The sequence below is a fragment of the Oncorhynchus kisutch genome, linkage group LG16 (genome assembly GCF_002021735.2).
Source record: "Oncorhynchus kisutch isolate 150728-3 linkage group LG16, Okis_V2, whole genome shotgun sequence".
In the NCBI taxonomy this organism is placed as follows: domain Eukaryota; kingdom Metazoa; phylum Chordata; class Actinopteri; order Salmoniformes; family Salmonidae; genus Oncorhynchus; species Oncorhynchus kisutch.
In genome coordinates, this window is record NC_034189.2 from 39,778,666 (window position 1) to 39,792,109 (window position 13,444).

The window sequence follows — 13,444 nt, forward strand, 5'->3', positions numbered from 1 at the left end:
GAGTTGGGTTTTTTCCATGACAGAAAATGCTAATATAATCATTGAAGCCTTTAGCACAAGCTCGTTTGAATAATAAGAACATTACGGTAGCTTCAAAACCCACAGGGATCTTTTTCCCAACTCTGCTTCATTTTCTGCTTGATTTTAATCTCACTCTTGCACAAATATGAGGAATGAATCAATAAAAAGCCTGAATGAATAGGCTCAAATACAGCCTTGCTCTTGCTGTTTTGTAATTAAAAACATTAATTGGACACAACAGCCATTTTAATCATCATTAAACCAACAGCCACACAATACAACAGTACCCCTTTCCTGCAATCAAATTACCTTTGCGTACAATCGCCTCATGGGTGAAATGTTATTCATTTATTTTTTTTAAATGCTCAAAATGCAGCATTTCTATGCCAAATGGTTTTGTTATATTTCAGTCTTCTGTGAAGTATATAAAGTATAATATGCAAACTCAAAATTAAATACCTTTCAACTCTATATCTGACGTGATAAAGGTGTCTTCTTGTTTTTAAGCCTATAATCGTGTGTGTGAGGTGTACACTTCTGTTTCAAAATAGATTTGTTTAAGACTACCAAGAAACACCCTGGGTGACCCTGATTTAGCCCACTGCAGTGAAAGGTTAACAGGTTGAGAAATTCATGATAGTCACCACACTCTTTGCAGGTATGTACTGTACAACATAAACCTTAACCCAACCCTAAACTATATATCCCTTACCCTAATCCAGCCACATGGACAATGCATCACCTTTTTTTCCCTGGACTTTCCTTGTGCAAGAAACCTCATGGAAGAAGCACAGGGAAATGGAATCCCTCTCCTAACTTAACCCTAAGTCTATCTTCCTGTCCACTTCCCGGTTTAACCCTAACTTCATGTCCACATCTCAGTTCAACCCTAACCCTAGCTGCATGTCCACATCCAGGTTCAACCCTAACCCTAGTTTCATGTCCACATCCAGGTTCAACCCTAACCCTAGCTCCATGTCCACATCTCGGTTCAACCCTAACCCTAGCTTCATGTCCACATGCAGGTTCAACCCTAACCCTAGCTCCATGTCCACATCTCATTTCAACCCTAACCCTAGTTTCATGTCCACATCCAGGTTCAACCCTAACCCTAGCTCCATGTCCACATCTCGGTTCAACCCAAACCCTAGCTCCATGTCCACATCTCGGTTCAACCCTAACCCTAGCTTCATGTCCACATCCAGGTTCAACCCTAACCCTAGCTTCATGTCCACATCTCGGTTCAACCCTAACCCTAGCTTCATGTCCACATCCAGGTTCAACCCTAACCCTAGCTTCATGTCCACATCCAGGTTCAACCCTAACCCTAGCTTCATGTCCACATCTCGGTTCAACCCTAACCCTAGCTTCATGTCCACATCTCGGTTCAACCCTAACCCTAGCTTCATGTCCACATCCAGGTTCAACCCTAACCCTAGCTTCATGTCCACATCTCGGTTCAACCCTAACCCTAGCTTCATGTCCACATCCAGGTTCAACCCTAACCCTAGCTCCATGTCCACATCTCGGTTCAACCCTAACCCTAGCTTCATGTCCACATCCCGGTTCAACCCTAACCCTAGCTTCATGTCCACATCCCGGTTCAACCCTAACCCTAGCTTCATGTCCACATCTCGGTTCAACCCTAACCCTAGCTCCATGTCCACATCTCGGTTCAACCCTAACCCTAGCTCCATGTCCACATCTCGGTTCAACCCTAACCCTAGCTCCATGTCCACATCCAGGTTCACCCCTAACCCTCAACCTTAACTCTAGCCCTACACCAAAAGTGAAATAAGAAAATAACAGCATTCTTAATAAGACATCCGTCTTTCCCCCGCATCTACCTCTGGTGTTGGCAGCTATTTCAACCACACAGTATGAACGAAGCTGACAGAGCCAGATGTGCTTCCCTGTGGCACTGGCTACATTGATAATGCTAACTAGCCCCCAGTGCCTAAGCCCTGTCACTTACCCCGTTTTTACATTTTAAAGCTCTTCTACAGTACAGTTCACAGAGGCAAGTTAACTCTGTGACTGCTAAATAGTTAACTAGGGGACACTCTTTATGGCCAAACGATTGGTCTCTGAATTAGTTTCATATGGATTTGATCGTTATTCAGATACATACCACGTGTGTATAATCCCTGCGGCACTTGAACCCACAACCTTTTGCGTTGCTAACGCCACACTCTGAGCCACACGGGACCACATGGAGCTATTACCTAGCTAAGGTGCCCCAGGACCCGGTTTTATCTACGCTGACTAACAGGTCTGCTGGAACAACCGCAGGGAACAAGAGGATGTCCTGTACATATATAACTAGAAATGGCTGACTTCCCCCAAATCACTGCAGTCAAGGAAATGCTATTCAGCACTCACTATATATCACACATAAACAGAAACACACCTGAACACAGGGTTAGTGATCTTGCGGTTCTTAATTATTTAGCTATCTGTTTGAGACTATAATAAATTGCATTGGCGTAAAATAAAAGCGCTATGAAAAGACGCAACCTGATGCAGAGCTACGGGTCGAAGTGGTGTCTCCGTAACACACGCATGGGATCACAATGACTTTCTTTTTGCTCAGACCGGATGCAATTCTTTCTTCTAAAAAAAATATTTTAAAAAAGAGGAAGAAAAAGGAAAAACATGATAATTGACTCTTCATCCTCTGGCCACTGAGACATGGGCTGTGCTGCTGAGGCCGGCCCCAGTATAGTTTAGATTCACACTGCTTTAAGACTCTCCTCTCTCAGCATGGATTTATACAAGAGCCATACCCAATCTCAGGAATAATATGGAAACAGAGACATGGTTAAAAAATCCTTGTGTAACTCCTGAATAAAACATTCCCCAATGTGTGTGTGTGGCCAACTCTACTCATGGTGCCTGAAGAGCACAGTGTTCTAAGCTGTCCACTTTGACACACATTAGGTATGACGCGCTAGCCTGAAGAAGGACAGATTGGTTTGTCAGATGCTTCGAAAAGACTTGAGGCCCTGCTTGCAAGCTGTAGGGATATTACTTCCACACAGTAACATAATAAATGTCATGGCCTGTCCACGACTGTGTGTGTGTCCGTGGTTATGAGAGTAACTGGATCCTTCTTACTTACCTAAACGTCTATACACAGAATTAATATCCTTGAATGAATCATCTCCCATCATTCTGACAGTGCCTGTGTTTGATGTGAACCAGATTCCCCCCCCCCCCCCCCCCACACACACACTATTGTCAATATGTTGAAAATCCTAATACAATTTTGTCAACCATTACGCATTACTGTACACAGTAGATTTAAGATAATAGGCAAAACAAAGCTGGGGATAGCAATTCATTTACAATAGATTTTTATTTAGATTTGTGTCCAATGTGGACATCCTTCTCTATGACATGAGTGAGGACAACACAGTCACATCTAAGAATCACACAATGACTGGAAACTCAAATGAATAACTACTTCATTAATTAGCACAGTACAACTGAAGAGAACATGGAAAACAAGGCATAGTTCACAGTGATTGTGGTAATACAATGAACAACCGAATTACTTCAGATTAAAACGTTCCTACTGAAATGTTTACATCTTGATGTATTACATTTCATGTTTACGGTGTTTATTACGTGTTATTCTTATCTCTTACTTTTCTTCTTTTTTTTTTTAAATAGTTATTTTCTTAACTGCATTGTTGATTAAGGGCTTTGACAAGTAAGCGTTTCACTGTATTCGGCACATGTGACAAATAACATTTGATGTCTCTTATGTCTGCCTTTATCCAGCATTAGACTCATAACAGGTGTTGTATTATAACAAAAGCAGATAGAAGCTTGGAGAAGAGTCCTCTTCTCTTCAAACCTTCCTCATTAGTATTCTAAGGAGCATTCGAGTATTGGCACTGTTGTCTTGGGCCATGTACAGAACTGAACCTTACACTGCATACACGCACACAGTGCTTGAACACCAAACACTTTAGACAAAACACTGCCGATATCCTGTGTGAGAATGTTGACACGCACACTTAGAATGGATTGGCGACACCTAGAAGAGGTGTTAGATCATCTTAATTAAATAGTGAGATCATCTTACTTAAAAAGATGTCATAGCAAGTGTTTGTAATTCAAGCGGCCATCGAACCCGAGCACACATTTCAGGTAGCGCCCCAAGTTAGAACTCTCTACACTAGAAACCTCTTGTCATGAGAACCACTTACAGTCCTTTAAAGATTCTGAATCTTCTAGTCAGATGAAAATGCCAAAGACAATCATGTCTGAAAACCTGATCCACCAACCATTAACATGTTAACTACTGTTTCAAGACATTTAAAGATGAGCATCGTTTTGTTATCACAGTATGGCACAGAGACATCAAAAATCACGACAACATTTCACATCAGTCACAGTGAAGTGGCGATAGCAGGGCAGAACATCCCCTTTGGGCACAGTAAGTCAAACAAGGCAAAGGCATCTACTGTACTATTAGGAAGCTTGCTGTCAGTTCTTGTCCTTGATGATTACAACAACAAGGATTGGACACACGCATTAAATGAGGCAAGTGCAAATTAAGCGGGAATAAGGCTAACCCAGTTCGTGTCTCATGTTTGTCATTGTTAGCCCTTCACCAAAGCATATTTGACATGATATTTTTGATCACAGCTATGAGGCGGCACATCTACAGATATATGGTCCAGTCCTTGATGGGAGTCAGGGTTGGACTAGGACCAGGAATTGCCTCTGGCATTATTCTAACGCAACGGACAATTTTTTTTCCTTGAGGCCCCACATTATTAACCAGATAAGAAAATATTTGTTACACAGGCCCACTAGACTAAACATGGACCGGCCCATCTGGCATTTACCCAAAATGCCACATGGCCAGTCCGCCCCTGATGGGAGTCCAAGTAGAAGAAAGAAGAATGGACAGAGGGTCCTATTTTAGGCAGAAAAAAAGATGGCGCTGTTTCGAAGCGATATTACTAGCTCCGAGGCACTACTAGCTGCGATGTTGTTCCTTGTGTCCTTCAATGTTTTGTTATCTGCGATTCCAGAAGAGGGGAGCTACAGTACCAAAGCTTCATCAATTTGGCAGCGGAACTGGTATTGCAATATAACAAACAAATTCCATCACTCAAGGTGCCGTTCAGCATGTGTTTAATAGTGCTTGTCGAAATGGTAGAATAGACGTCCTCAGAACTGTCTTTGCGGAGGAGAAGATGTGTTAGAAGATATGACGAAGAGTCGATTCCAATGCTGATGTGTTATGCAGTACTATGAGGACAGAGGTCAAGAGAGGACAGTTACAGTAAAGGCAACAACCAAAGTTGGTGCTGTAGCTAGATGTTGCTAAGTAATCAGGAGGCCTAAGTCCACAGGCTGTCGCTGTATATAGTGCTGGCTGGGGCTGACTTGGGCTGTATCCCGATACTACTAAAGTACGCACTTGTGCTCTCCTCCCCATGAATTTAAAAGCATTGGATTGGTGTCAGGCCAGAGGGAGTGGTCTACCATATTTCCTATAGCAGTGCTTTTAGATCCATGAAGGGAAGGGAACAAGTGCACACTTAGGGCCGTAGGGAAGGGTTGAGAATTGGGACGCAGCTTGGTTGTTGTTGACGCTGGAGGGAGGTGTCATGCCGTTGATCTTGGCATATTTCTAAGATCATGGTTCCTGGTTCCTCCTCTAGGCCTCCTGAAGACCAACCAGCGCACAGCTCTGTTTCCACAGCTCAGCCCTCACGTTGTGATCGTAAGTAATGTCAGCGGATTCAGTTCTCTCCCCGTTATAGAAGTAGCAGCCTCCGACCCCCTCCAGCTGAGACGCAGTGGCAGCCAGGATAGCTGTAGACGCTCCCTCGGCTGGGGTCTGGAGATGACACAGAAATAACACGTTAAAAAAAAGAATGGCAGGGACAGGCATGTTCTTCAGAAACATAGTGGTCCTCTGTTCCATTTTCAAAATTGTAAACTGTCAATCATTCTGTCAATCATTCGAAACGGCAACATTAACGCTTTCATAAACAGGATGCAAATACATTTCACATCTGACTTGCTAAGCAGGTTCAGTTAGTTACACCTCGTACCCAGGCTCAATTGCTGGAGAGGCGGCTGGGCGGACGAGATTAGAATTAGGCTATTTAGATACACGACAAACAGTTGTTACAGCAATCTAAGGCGTCTGTGAGCTCTCAGGTGAACTAACACGTTTGTCTGGCAGCAGCAGCCTGTGGTGAGTGATGTGTAGCAGGCCGGGCAGCAGCAGGCAGGTTAAGTGGAGGAGGTTAGAGAGTAGGAAGCAGAGCCATACTGATCTATTGCAGGCCATGCCTACTGCTCTGGAAAGCCTGGAGCTTATATAAGGCGCATATGGCGGCTCCTAAATGGGCCCACTGCACTGGAGGTGAAACAAATGGCAACACAGAGCATTTAAAACACTGCACTCGCTGCCCGTGGGAATCTGAGTTCACGCCCCTCGTTTAAACACACAAACACAATCAACAACACATAGAGTGTGAATGTCTTTGCTGATGGGAACTTCGAAGAGTTCAAAAGAATTTGCTCCCCACAATATATTTGGTCGAGAGGTGAGGTTTTTGTAATCCCAATTGTTGTATGGCCAAAAACAGAGTCAATGTGATTAGACACTGAGGATGTTCCTTGAATGGAAAATGTGAATGAAGACACTGGCAGACAGGCCGGCTTGATTTTCGAAACAGCAGATGTTGAAATAGCCCCTAATGAAATCCGTCGACAGATGGGCCACAAGACAAGACCACCAGTCCAGAAATGTCTATACACGTCTTAGACAGCACACATAAGATGTCTCACTTATAAAATAAACACTTGTAGAGAAAGGAAAAGTGACTAACATTGAACAAAACAATATTTTGTGCATGTTCAAATTTCTTCGGGTGATCATCACTTGCAATATGGACATAGGATTGCGCAACCATCTGTGGCCAGTGGGCATCACATAGCTGTCCTCCATAATGCAGTCTGTTGGCAATACAAATGCTGCAATACTAAATGCTGCAATATTAAATGCTGCAATACAATCCAAACCTCAGTGGATATGAGACATCTTTCCAAACACACAAAACCCGAACGATCAGACCGATAATGAAATATGATTCGGCACTAGACCCCAGTTCCAAGATAAAAACCTCCAAAAGGAAATTATGACTGAGATAAATATCAATATCTGACAATATCAACTCTCATTATCTTTGTGGAATATGAGTATTGAGGAAATGAAATTCAGATGTTTGTCAGGCTATCTTTATATTGTCACCCTTGAAATACTGTATATTTATTTTGAACACTTAAAGCCCAACTAGGTAAGGCTTAATCTCCCAGCACATTTCTCTGTGTTAAAGAGGACACAGTCATCTTAAACTATTCAGGCAAACAAGCTAATTGGCTACACTGTCCCTATTAGAATGTCCTAATACAGAATGAATCTGTGACCATGTAATGTGACATTTTAGATGCAGATTCAAGGGTGATTTAAATAGTACAAATACATTTTTTTAAATCATTACTGCCACATGCATTTTGCTTGCAGCTAAATTGTTGATTGCCCTAAAATTATAAGCAGGTTGAAGTTTATTGGAACGAGTCTTGTCTTGAACGCAGAACTGAGCGATCTCTGCTATAGATGGTCCAGTTGCAAAGTCAAAATGGTTTATTTTTGTTCTCAATTTAAGGTTAGGGTTAAGCATTAGGTTTAGCAGTGTGGTTAAGGTTAGGGTTCGGTTTTAAATGATTTGATGATTTTGTTCCAGCTAGTGACCACTCCAGAACAAGATTCATGACGAGAAACGCTAACCTGCTAATTAGAATGGGAATTATTATGTGCCATTTGCACAGGTTTCTCACAAATTGTGATGTAGTTTTCAGAATACACACACCCGCTCACCAGTGGAGGCTGGTGAGAGGAGGACGGCTCATAGTAATGGCTGGAACAGAGCGGAATGGAATCAAACACCTGGTAACCATGTTTGATGCATTTGATACTATTCCACCTATTCTGCTCCAGTCATTACCACGAGCCCGTCCTCCGCAATTACGGTGCCACCAACCTCCTGTGCCTCTCACTCACGTGTGGTTATGAATAAATTGACCACCCCATTTAACACACCCTTTGATGTGACTATAATTGAGATGCTTTTATGATCTCAGAACCCAAAGATTGCAATTATAATCCTTTTTTTAAAACACATGGATTCCACGGCAATATGATCAACAGAAAAAGTCATTATGAAGCCTGAGCAGTAAAAGGCTGGACCATTCCACATGTGTTGCACCTTATTAGTATTCTCATCAATCACCGCTGTTAAGCTTTGGTCAAGCGTAGAAGCTTCTCCTATTACCATATCTATCTTTGGTGCATTTATTTCCCCCTCAAGTACGCCAAATTCCTAAGTACTTGTAAAGGTTGTTCACCGTACCCTGAACAGTTTTACAGAACTGTCAGCATAGTTTACGTTACCCTATAGTGCAGTATACGTCTGTTAGGTGGAATACTATGACACTGTTGTTAGTTTTGTGAAGGAATAAGACGAAACCTACACTTTAACACATCATGTGGCCCATATCTATAGTATATTTCATGCATTTTGTCTCAGCCTCCTAACCCTAAACTGACCTTTAAATATTTGAATGGTCATCTAGATTAAGATTCTACTTTACCCAAAACAGCATTTTGGCAACAGGTTTCTTGGCTGCCTGGGCTGGAATACAGAGGTTGTTGTACAGGTCAGTGTCCACCATGCCTGGGTCTACTGCGTTGGATGTTACTGGGATCCCTGCTGCTGTTAGCCTCTCCTGCAGATGGTATGTGAAGAGGACCAAGGCCAGTTTACTCTGAGAGTAGGCACCATGCGCACTGTAGCAAGACCTGGAGGGAGGGAGAGAGTGGGATGGAGAGAGAGAGGGAGAGAGAGAATTGGAGAAAGAGGGGGAGGGCGAGAGAGAGAGAGAGACCGTTTATCTCGGGTTAAGTCATCCTTTATAATATGATAATTTGGCAGTTTAGTTTGTCCAAAAAACCTAAGCTAATTAACATACAGTGGGGCAAAAAAGTATTTAGTCAGCCACCAATTGTGCAAGTTCTCCCACCTAAAAAGATGAGAGAGGCCTGTAATTTTCATCATAGGTACACTTCAACTATGACAGACAAAATTATTTTTTTAAATCCAGAAAATCACATTGTAGGATTTTTTATGAATTTATTTGCAAATTATGGTGGAAAATAAGTACTTGGTCAATAACAAAAGTTTCTCTCAATACTTTGTTATATACCCTTTGTTGGCAATGACAGAGGTCAAACGTTTTCTGTAAGTCTTCACAAGGTTTTCACACGCTGTTACTGGTATTTTGGCCCATTCCTCCATGCAGATCTCCTCTAGAGCAGGGATGTTTTGGGGCTGTTGCTGGGCAACACGGAATTTCAACTCCCTCCAATGATTTTCTATGGGGTTGAGATCTGGAGACTGGCTAGGCCACTCCAGGTCCTTGAAATGCTTCTTACGAAGCCACTCCTTCGTTGCCCGGGCGGTGTGTTTGGGATCATTGTCATGCTGAAAGACCCAGCCACGTTTCATCTTCAATGCCCTTGCTGATGGAAGGAGGGTTTCACTCAAAATCTCACGATACATGGCCCCATTCATTCTTTCCTTTGCACGGATCAGTCGTCCTGGTCCCTTTGCAGAAAAACAGCCCCAAAGCATGATGTTTCCACCCCCATGCTTCACAGTAGGTATGGTGTTCTTTGGATGCAACTCAGCATTCTTTGTCCTTCTTTGGATCATCCAAATGCTCTCTAGCAAACCTCAGACAGGCCTGGACATGTACTGGCTTAAGCAGGGGGACACGTCTGGCACTGCAGGATTTGAGTCCCTGGCGGCGTAGTGTGTTACTGATGGTAGGCTTTGTTACTTTGGTCCCAGCTCTCTGCAGGTCATTCACTAGGTCCCCCCGTGTGGTTCTGGGATTTTTGCTCACCGTTCTTGTGATCATTTTGACCCCACGGGGTTAAATCTTGCGTGGAGCCCCAGATCGAGGGAGATTATCAGTGGTCTTGTATGTCTTCCATTTCCTAATAATTGCTCCCACAGTTGATTTCTTCAAACCAAGCTGCTTACCTATTGCAGATTCAGTTGTCCCAGCCTGGTGCAGGTCTACAATTTTGTTTCTGGTGTCCTTTGACAGCACTTTGGTCTTGGCCATAGCGGAGTTTGGAGTGTGACTGTTTGAGGTTGTGGACAGGTGTCTTTTATACCGATAACAAGTTCAAACAGGTGCCATTAATACAGGTAACGAGTGGAGGACACAGGAGCCTCTTAAAGAAGAAGTTACAGGTCTGTGAGAGACAGAAAATCTTGCTTGTTTGTAGGTGACCAAATACTTATTTTCCACCATAATTTGCAAATAAATTCATTAAAAATCCTACAATGTGATTTTCTGGATTATTTTTCCTCATTTTGTCTGTCATAGTTGAAGTGTACCTATGATGAAAATTACAGGCCTCTCTCATCTTCTTAAGTGGGAGAACTTGCACAATTGGTGGCTGACTAAATACTTTTTTGCCCCACTGTAACATACGTATTCAGTATGTTGTCTATGACCTTGTTGTTCCCAAAACAATGCCCCCTACTAAGCTATCTGCATGACTAAACCCAATGTCTATTATACAGTGTCTGTATTGTGCTGAATAGATAGACTTATTGTTAACACCATAAACACTGTTCAAAAGCAAAATCACAAAATCACAAACAAACGTACCGTGAAGGTCATAAGAGCATCAGACTGTGAAATACCCCATCTATAATGTGTTTTCCCCCGGTTTCTTTTTCTTACAGCGTGAGATTGTTTCTAGGTAGCACTGTTGCAGCTAGCCGTTGTAGCCAGCAGCATCATCCACTCATTTCTCCCAGATGTGACGAAGCCATCTATCACATCTAAATTTGCAGGCGAGAAAGAGAGACACCGCTGTTCTTGCCCTTGAGGCAAGGAGCCTCTCAGTACAGATTGTATAATAATGGTTTATCACACTATCTGTCATCAAAACGAATACTTTTTTCCTGGTAAGAATGTTTTCGAAGACGTTAATATTTTTATTTATTTATTATCTTTTAAGAGTATCAAAAAGGGAAGTTATGGGAATCAAGAGGCTTTGTCGGCCAATGAGATTCATTGGATATAGCGTGTATCTTGAATTGAGAATGACATTCACCCGTAGCCACCAGATAAACACTACTACCACATTGGTAATGGTTTTAAATGTGCTTCTTGACTGTCCATCAACCATGACTAATACCAACGAGATTACAATACCATGTCGGGATTTTGATTTAGAGAGATTGATTCAATTTCAGCACTCAATTGGACACCTGAGATCAATGTTGGACGCCCTGTACCAAATAATCTGGGTCTGTATTCATAAAGCGTCTCGGGGTAGGAGTGCTGATCAAAAATAATTCTGAGATGCTCTGTGAATACAGGCTCAGCTCCTGGTCCCCTACCTGCCCTGTAGGTCTTCCATATTGAGTCTTCCAACGTGGTGTGTGGCGGAGGACATGGTGACGACGCGGGAGCAGGCGTCGTGTCTCCCAGACCTCTTCAGTTTGTCCAGGAGGAGGTTTGTCAACAGGAAGTGTCCCAGGTAGTTCAGACCAAAGTGCAGCTCGAAACCGTCCTCGGTCTTTCCCTCTGGAACCAGCATGATGCCGGCTATGAAGGACAAGCAATATGACATTTCAAACTAAGTGCTTTACAGATACCCAGCCTAAAAACCCCAAAGAGCGAGCAACGCAGAGGCAGAAGCAGAGTGGCTAGGATAAACTCCCTAGGAATGTTCAATCAGTATGTCAATAAGATATAACTGCTGCCTATGCTGATATACAGTAACATACTTCTGTTGAGTGATTGTGAATGGATAAATTCATGGAACCGCTAAGGTCGTGGGTTCAATTCTCAATTCAAGTAAGACTTACAGTACAGTGAGTGCATACATGTTTTGTTTGTGTAGGCCTAAATTCCCTTATTACGTGAACATTAAAAACACACCCTCTAATAGACGACTGACCTCTCGGTGTGCCGTAACACATACAGACGATGGTCAACAAGACCTGTCTGCAGATCAGTCTATGGTCTCTCAAGCTTCCCCTAATGCAGATTGAAACAGCTCATTACTCAAACCTCAACACCATTGACTACATGGTAATGGAGGTTACGACGATGTGTTTGTCAATAACACTATTGGACATGCCATTAGACGGCTAAAGTGAAAGAGAGACAAGGCGACATTAGGCCTTGCTTAGCTTACTAAAGCCTAGGGCATAGACAGAGAAAACTCACGGCATGATGACAACTCTACTGGAGATTCAGGGAAATCAGAATGCTATAGGGTCCTGCGTCCCAAATGGCACCGTATTCTGTATTTAGTACAGAACATTTGACCAGAGCCCTACGGGTCCCGGTCAAAAGTAGCACACTATATAGAGAATAGGGTGCCGTTTGGGACCCATCCTGGGTCTGTGTAGCGATGACCTTTCCCTATCATTACTCTCTCAATGGGACGACACTAACGTCTGCCCTATGTCCTACCTTCGGCATCTACTATCCATTATCTATCAGCCGGGTGTGATATGTGATGTTAGCTGCTGAGAGCATCTTGCAGACTAGTGAATTATTAATTCAGCCTGTTTGTGGGCAGAGAGCGGCTGACTGTTACCCCAAGCCAGTTGGTACCGGAGTCTCCATAGACCTTCTCTCAATAAAAGCTATTTTGTTCAAGCAAACTGCCCTGGAGGACTACACAATAGGGCTTCGCCTGAAATGGCACCATATTCCTATAGCAGAGCACTACCTCATAGTGCTATGATCAAAAGCGGTGCGCCATAGGGAATAGGGTGCCATTTCGGAGGCCCCCTAGGACCATGAGACACTGTATTTTCAAGGGTTGACGACAACCAGTGTTTGCTTGATTTTTCAGATGAAATAACTATGCTATGATTCTCTTTAAAGGTGAATATTGTGGTGTATTGAATAAAGAGGTTGTTTGGTGTATAAGTACCATTGTTCACAAGGACGTGAAGTGGTAGAGCCCTGGCTTTAAACCTTTGGACAAACTGCCGCACCGACTTTAGGGAACACAGGTCCAGGATCAGAAATTCCACTGTGAACAGAACCCAAAAACACACAAACAACATTAACATTCTTCTATGCCTAAATATGTCCGGCATCTAACTTATAGCATCAACAAATCACAAACAAACATTACAATTTAACTATGCTATAATACATAGATGTCTGGTTAGCTACAGTAGTACTAACACAGGTCAGGACATCATCCTTTCATTTAGTTTTACATCAACCATTGACAGACAGTAAAGTGATCATACCAGTCCATAAACTGCAA

General features: G+C 42.8%; 1 protein-coding gene across 2 annotated transcripts in view; it reads right to left on the bottom strand.

Annotated features, from left to right (window-relative positions):
- Positions 1-3,360: 3,360 nt before the first annotated feature.
- The window catches only part of dhrsx (dehydrogenase/reductase (SDR family) X-linked), a 31,538-nt gene continuing 21,454 nt past the window's right edge, over positions 3,361-13,444 (bottom strand). For both annotated transcript variants that reach the window (XM_031792374.1, XM_031792373.1), the window contains exons 4-7: positions 13,100-13,201; positions 11,547-11,754; positions 8,713-8,920; positions 3,361-5,887 (exon numbers count right to left, since the gene is read on the bottom strand). In XM_031792374.1, coding sequence (XP_031648234.1) covers positions 5,705-5,887; positions 8,713-8,920; positions 11,547-11,754; positions 13,100-13,201 — 701 coding nt within the window. In that variant the 3' untranslated portion in view covers positions 3,361-5,704. The remainder of the gene's footprint in view (positions 5,888-8,712; positions 8,921-11,546; positions 11,755-13,099; positions 13,202-13,444) is intronic.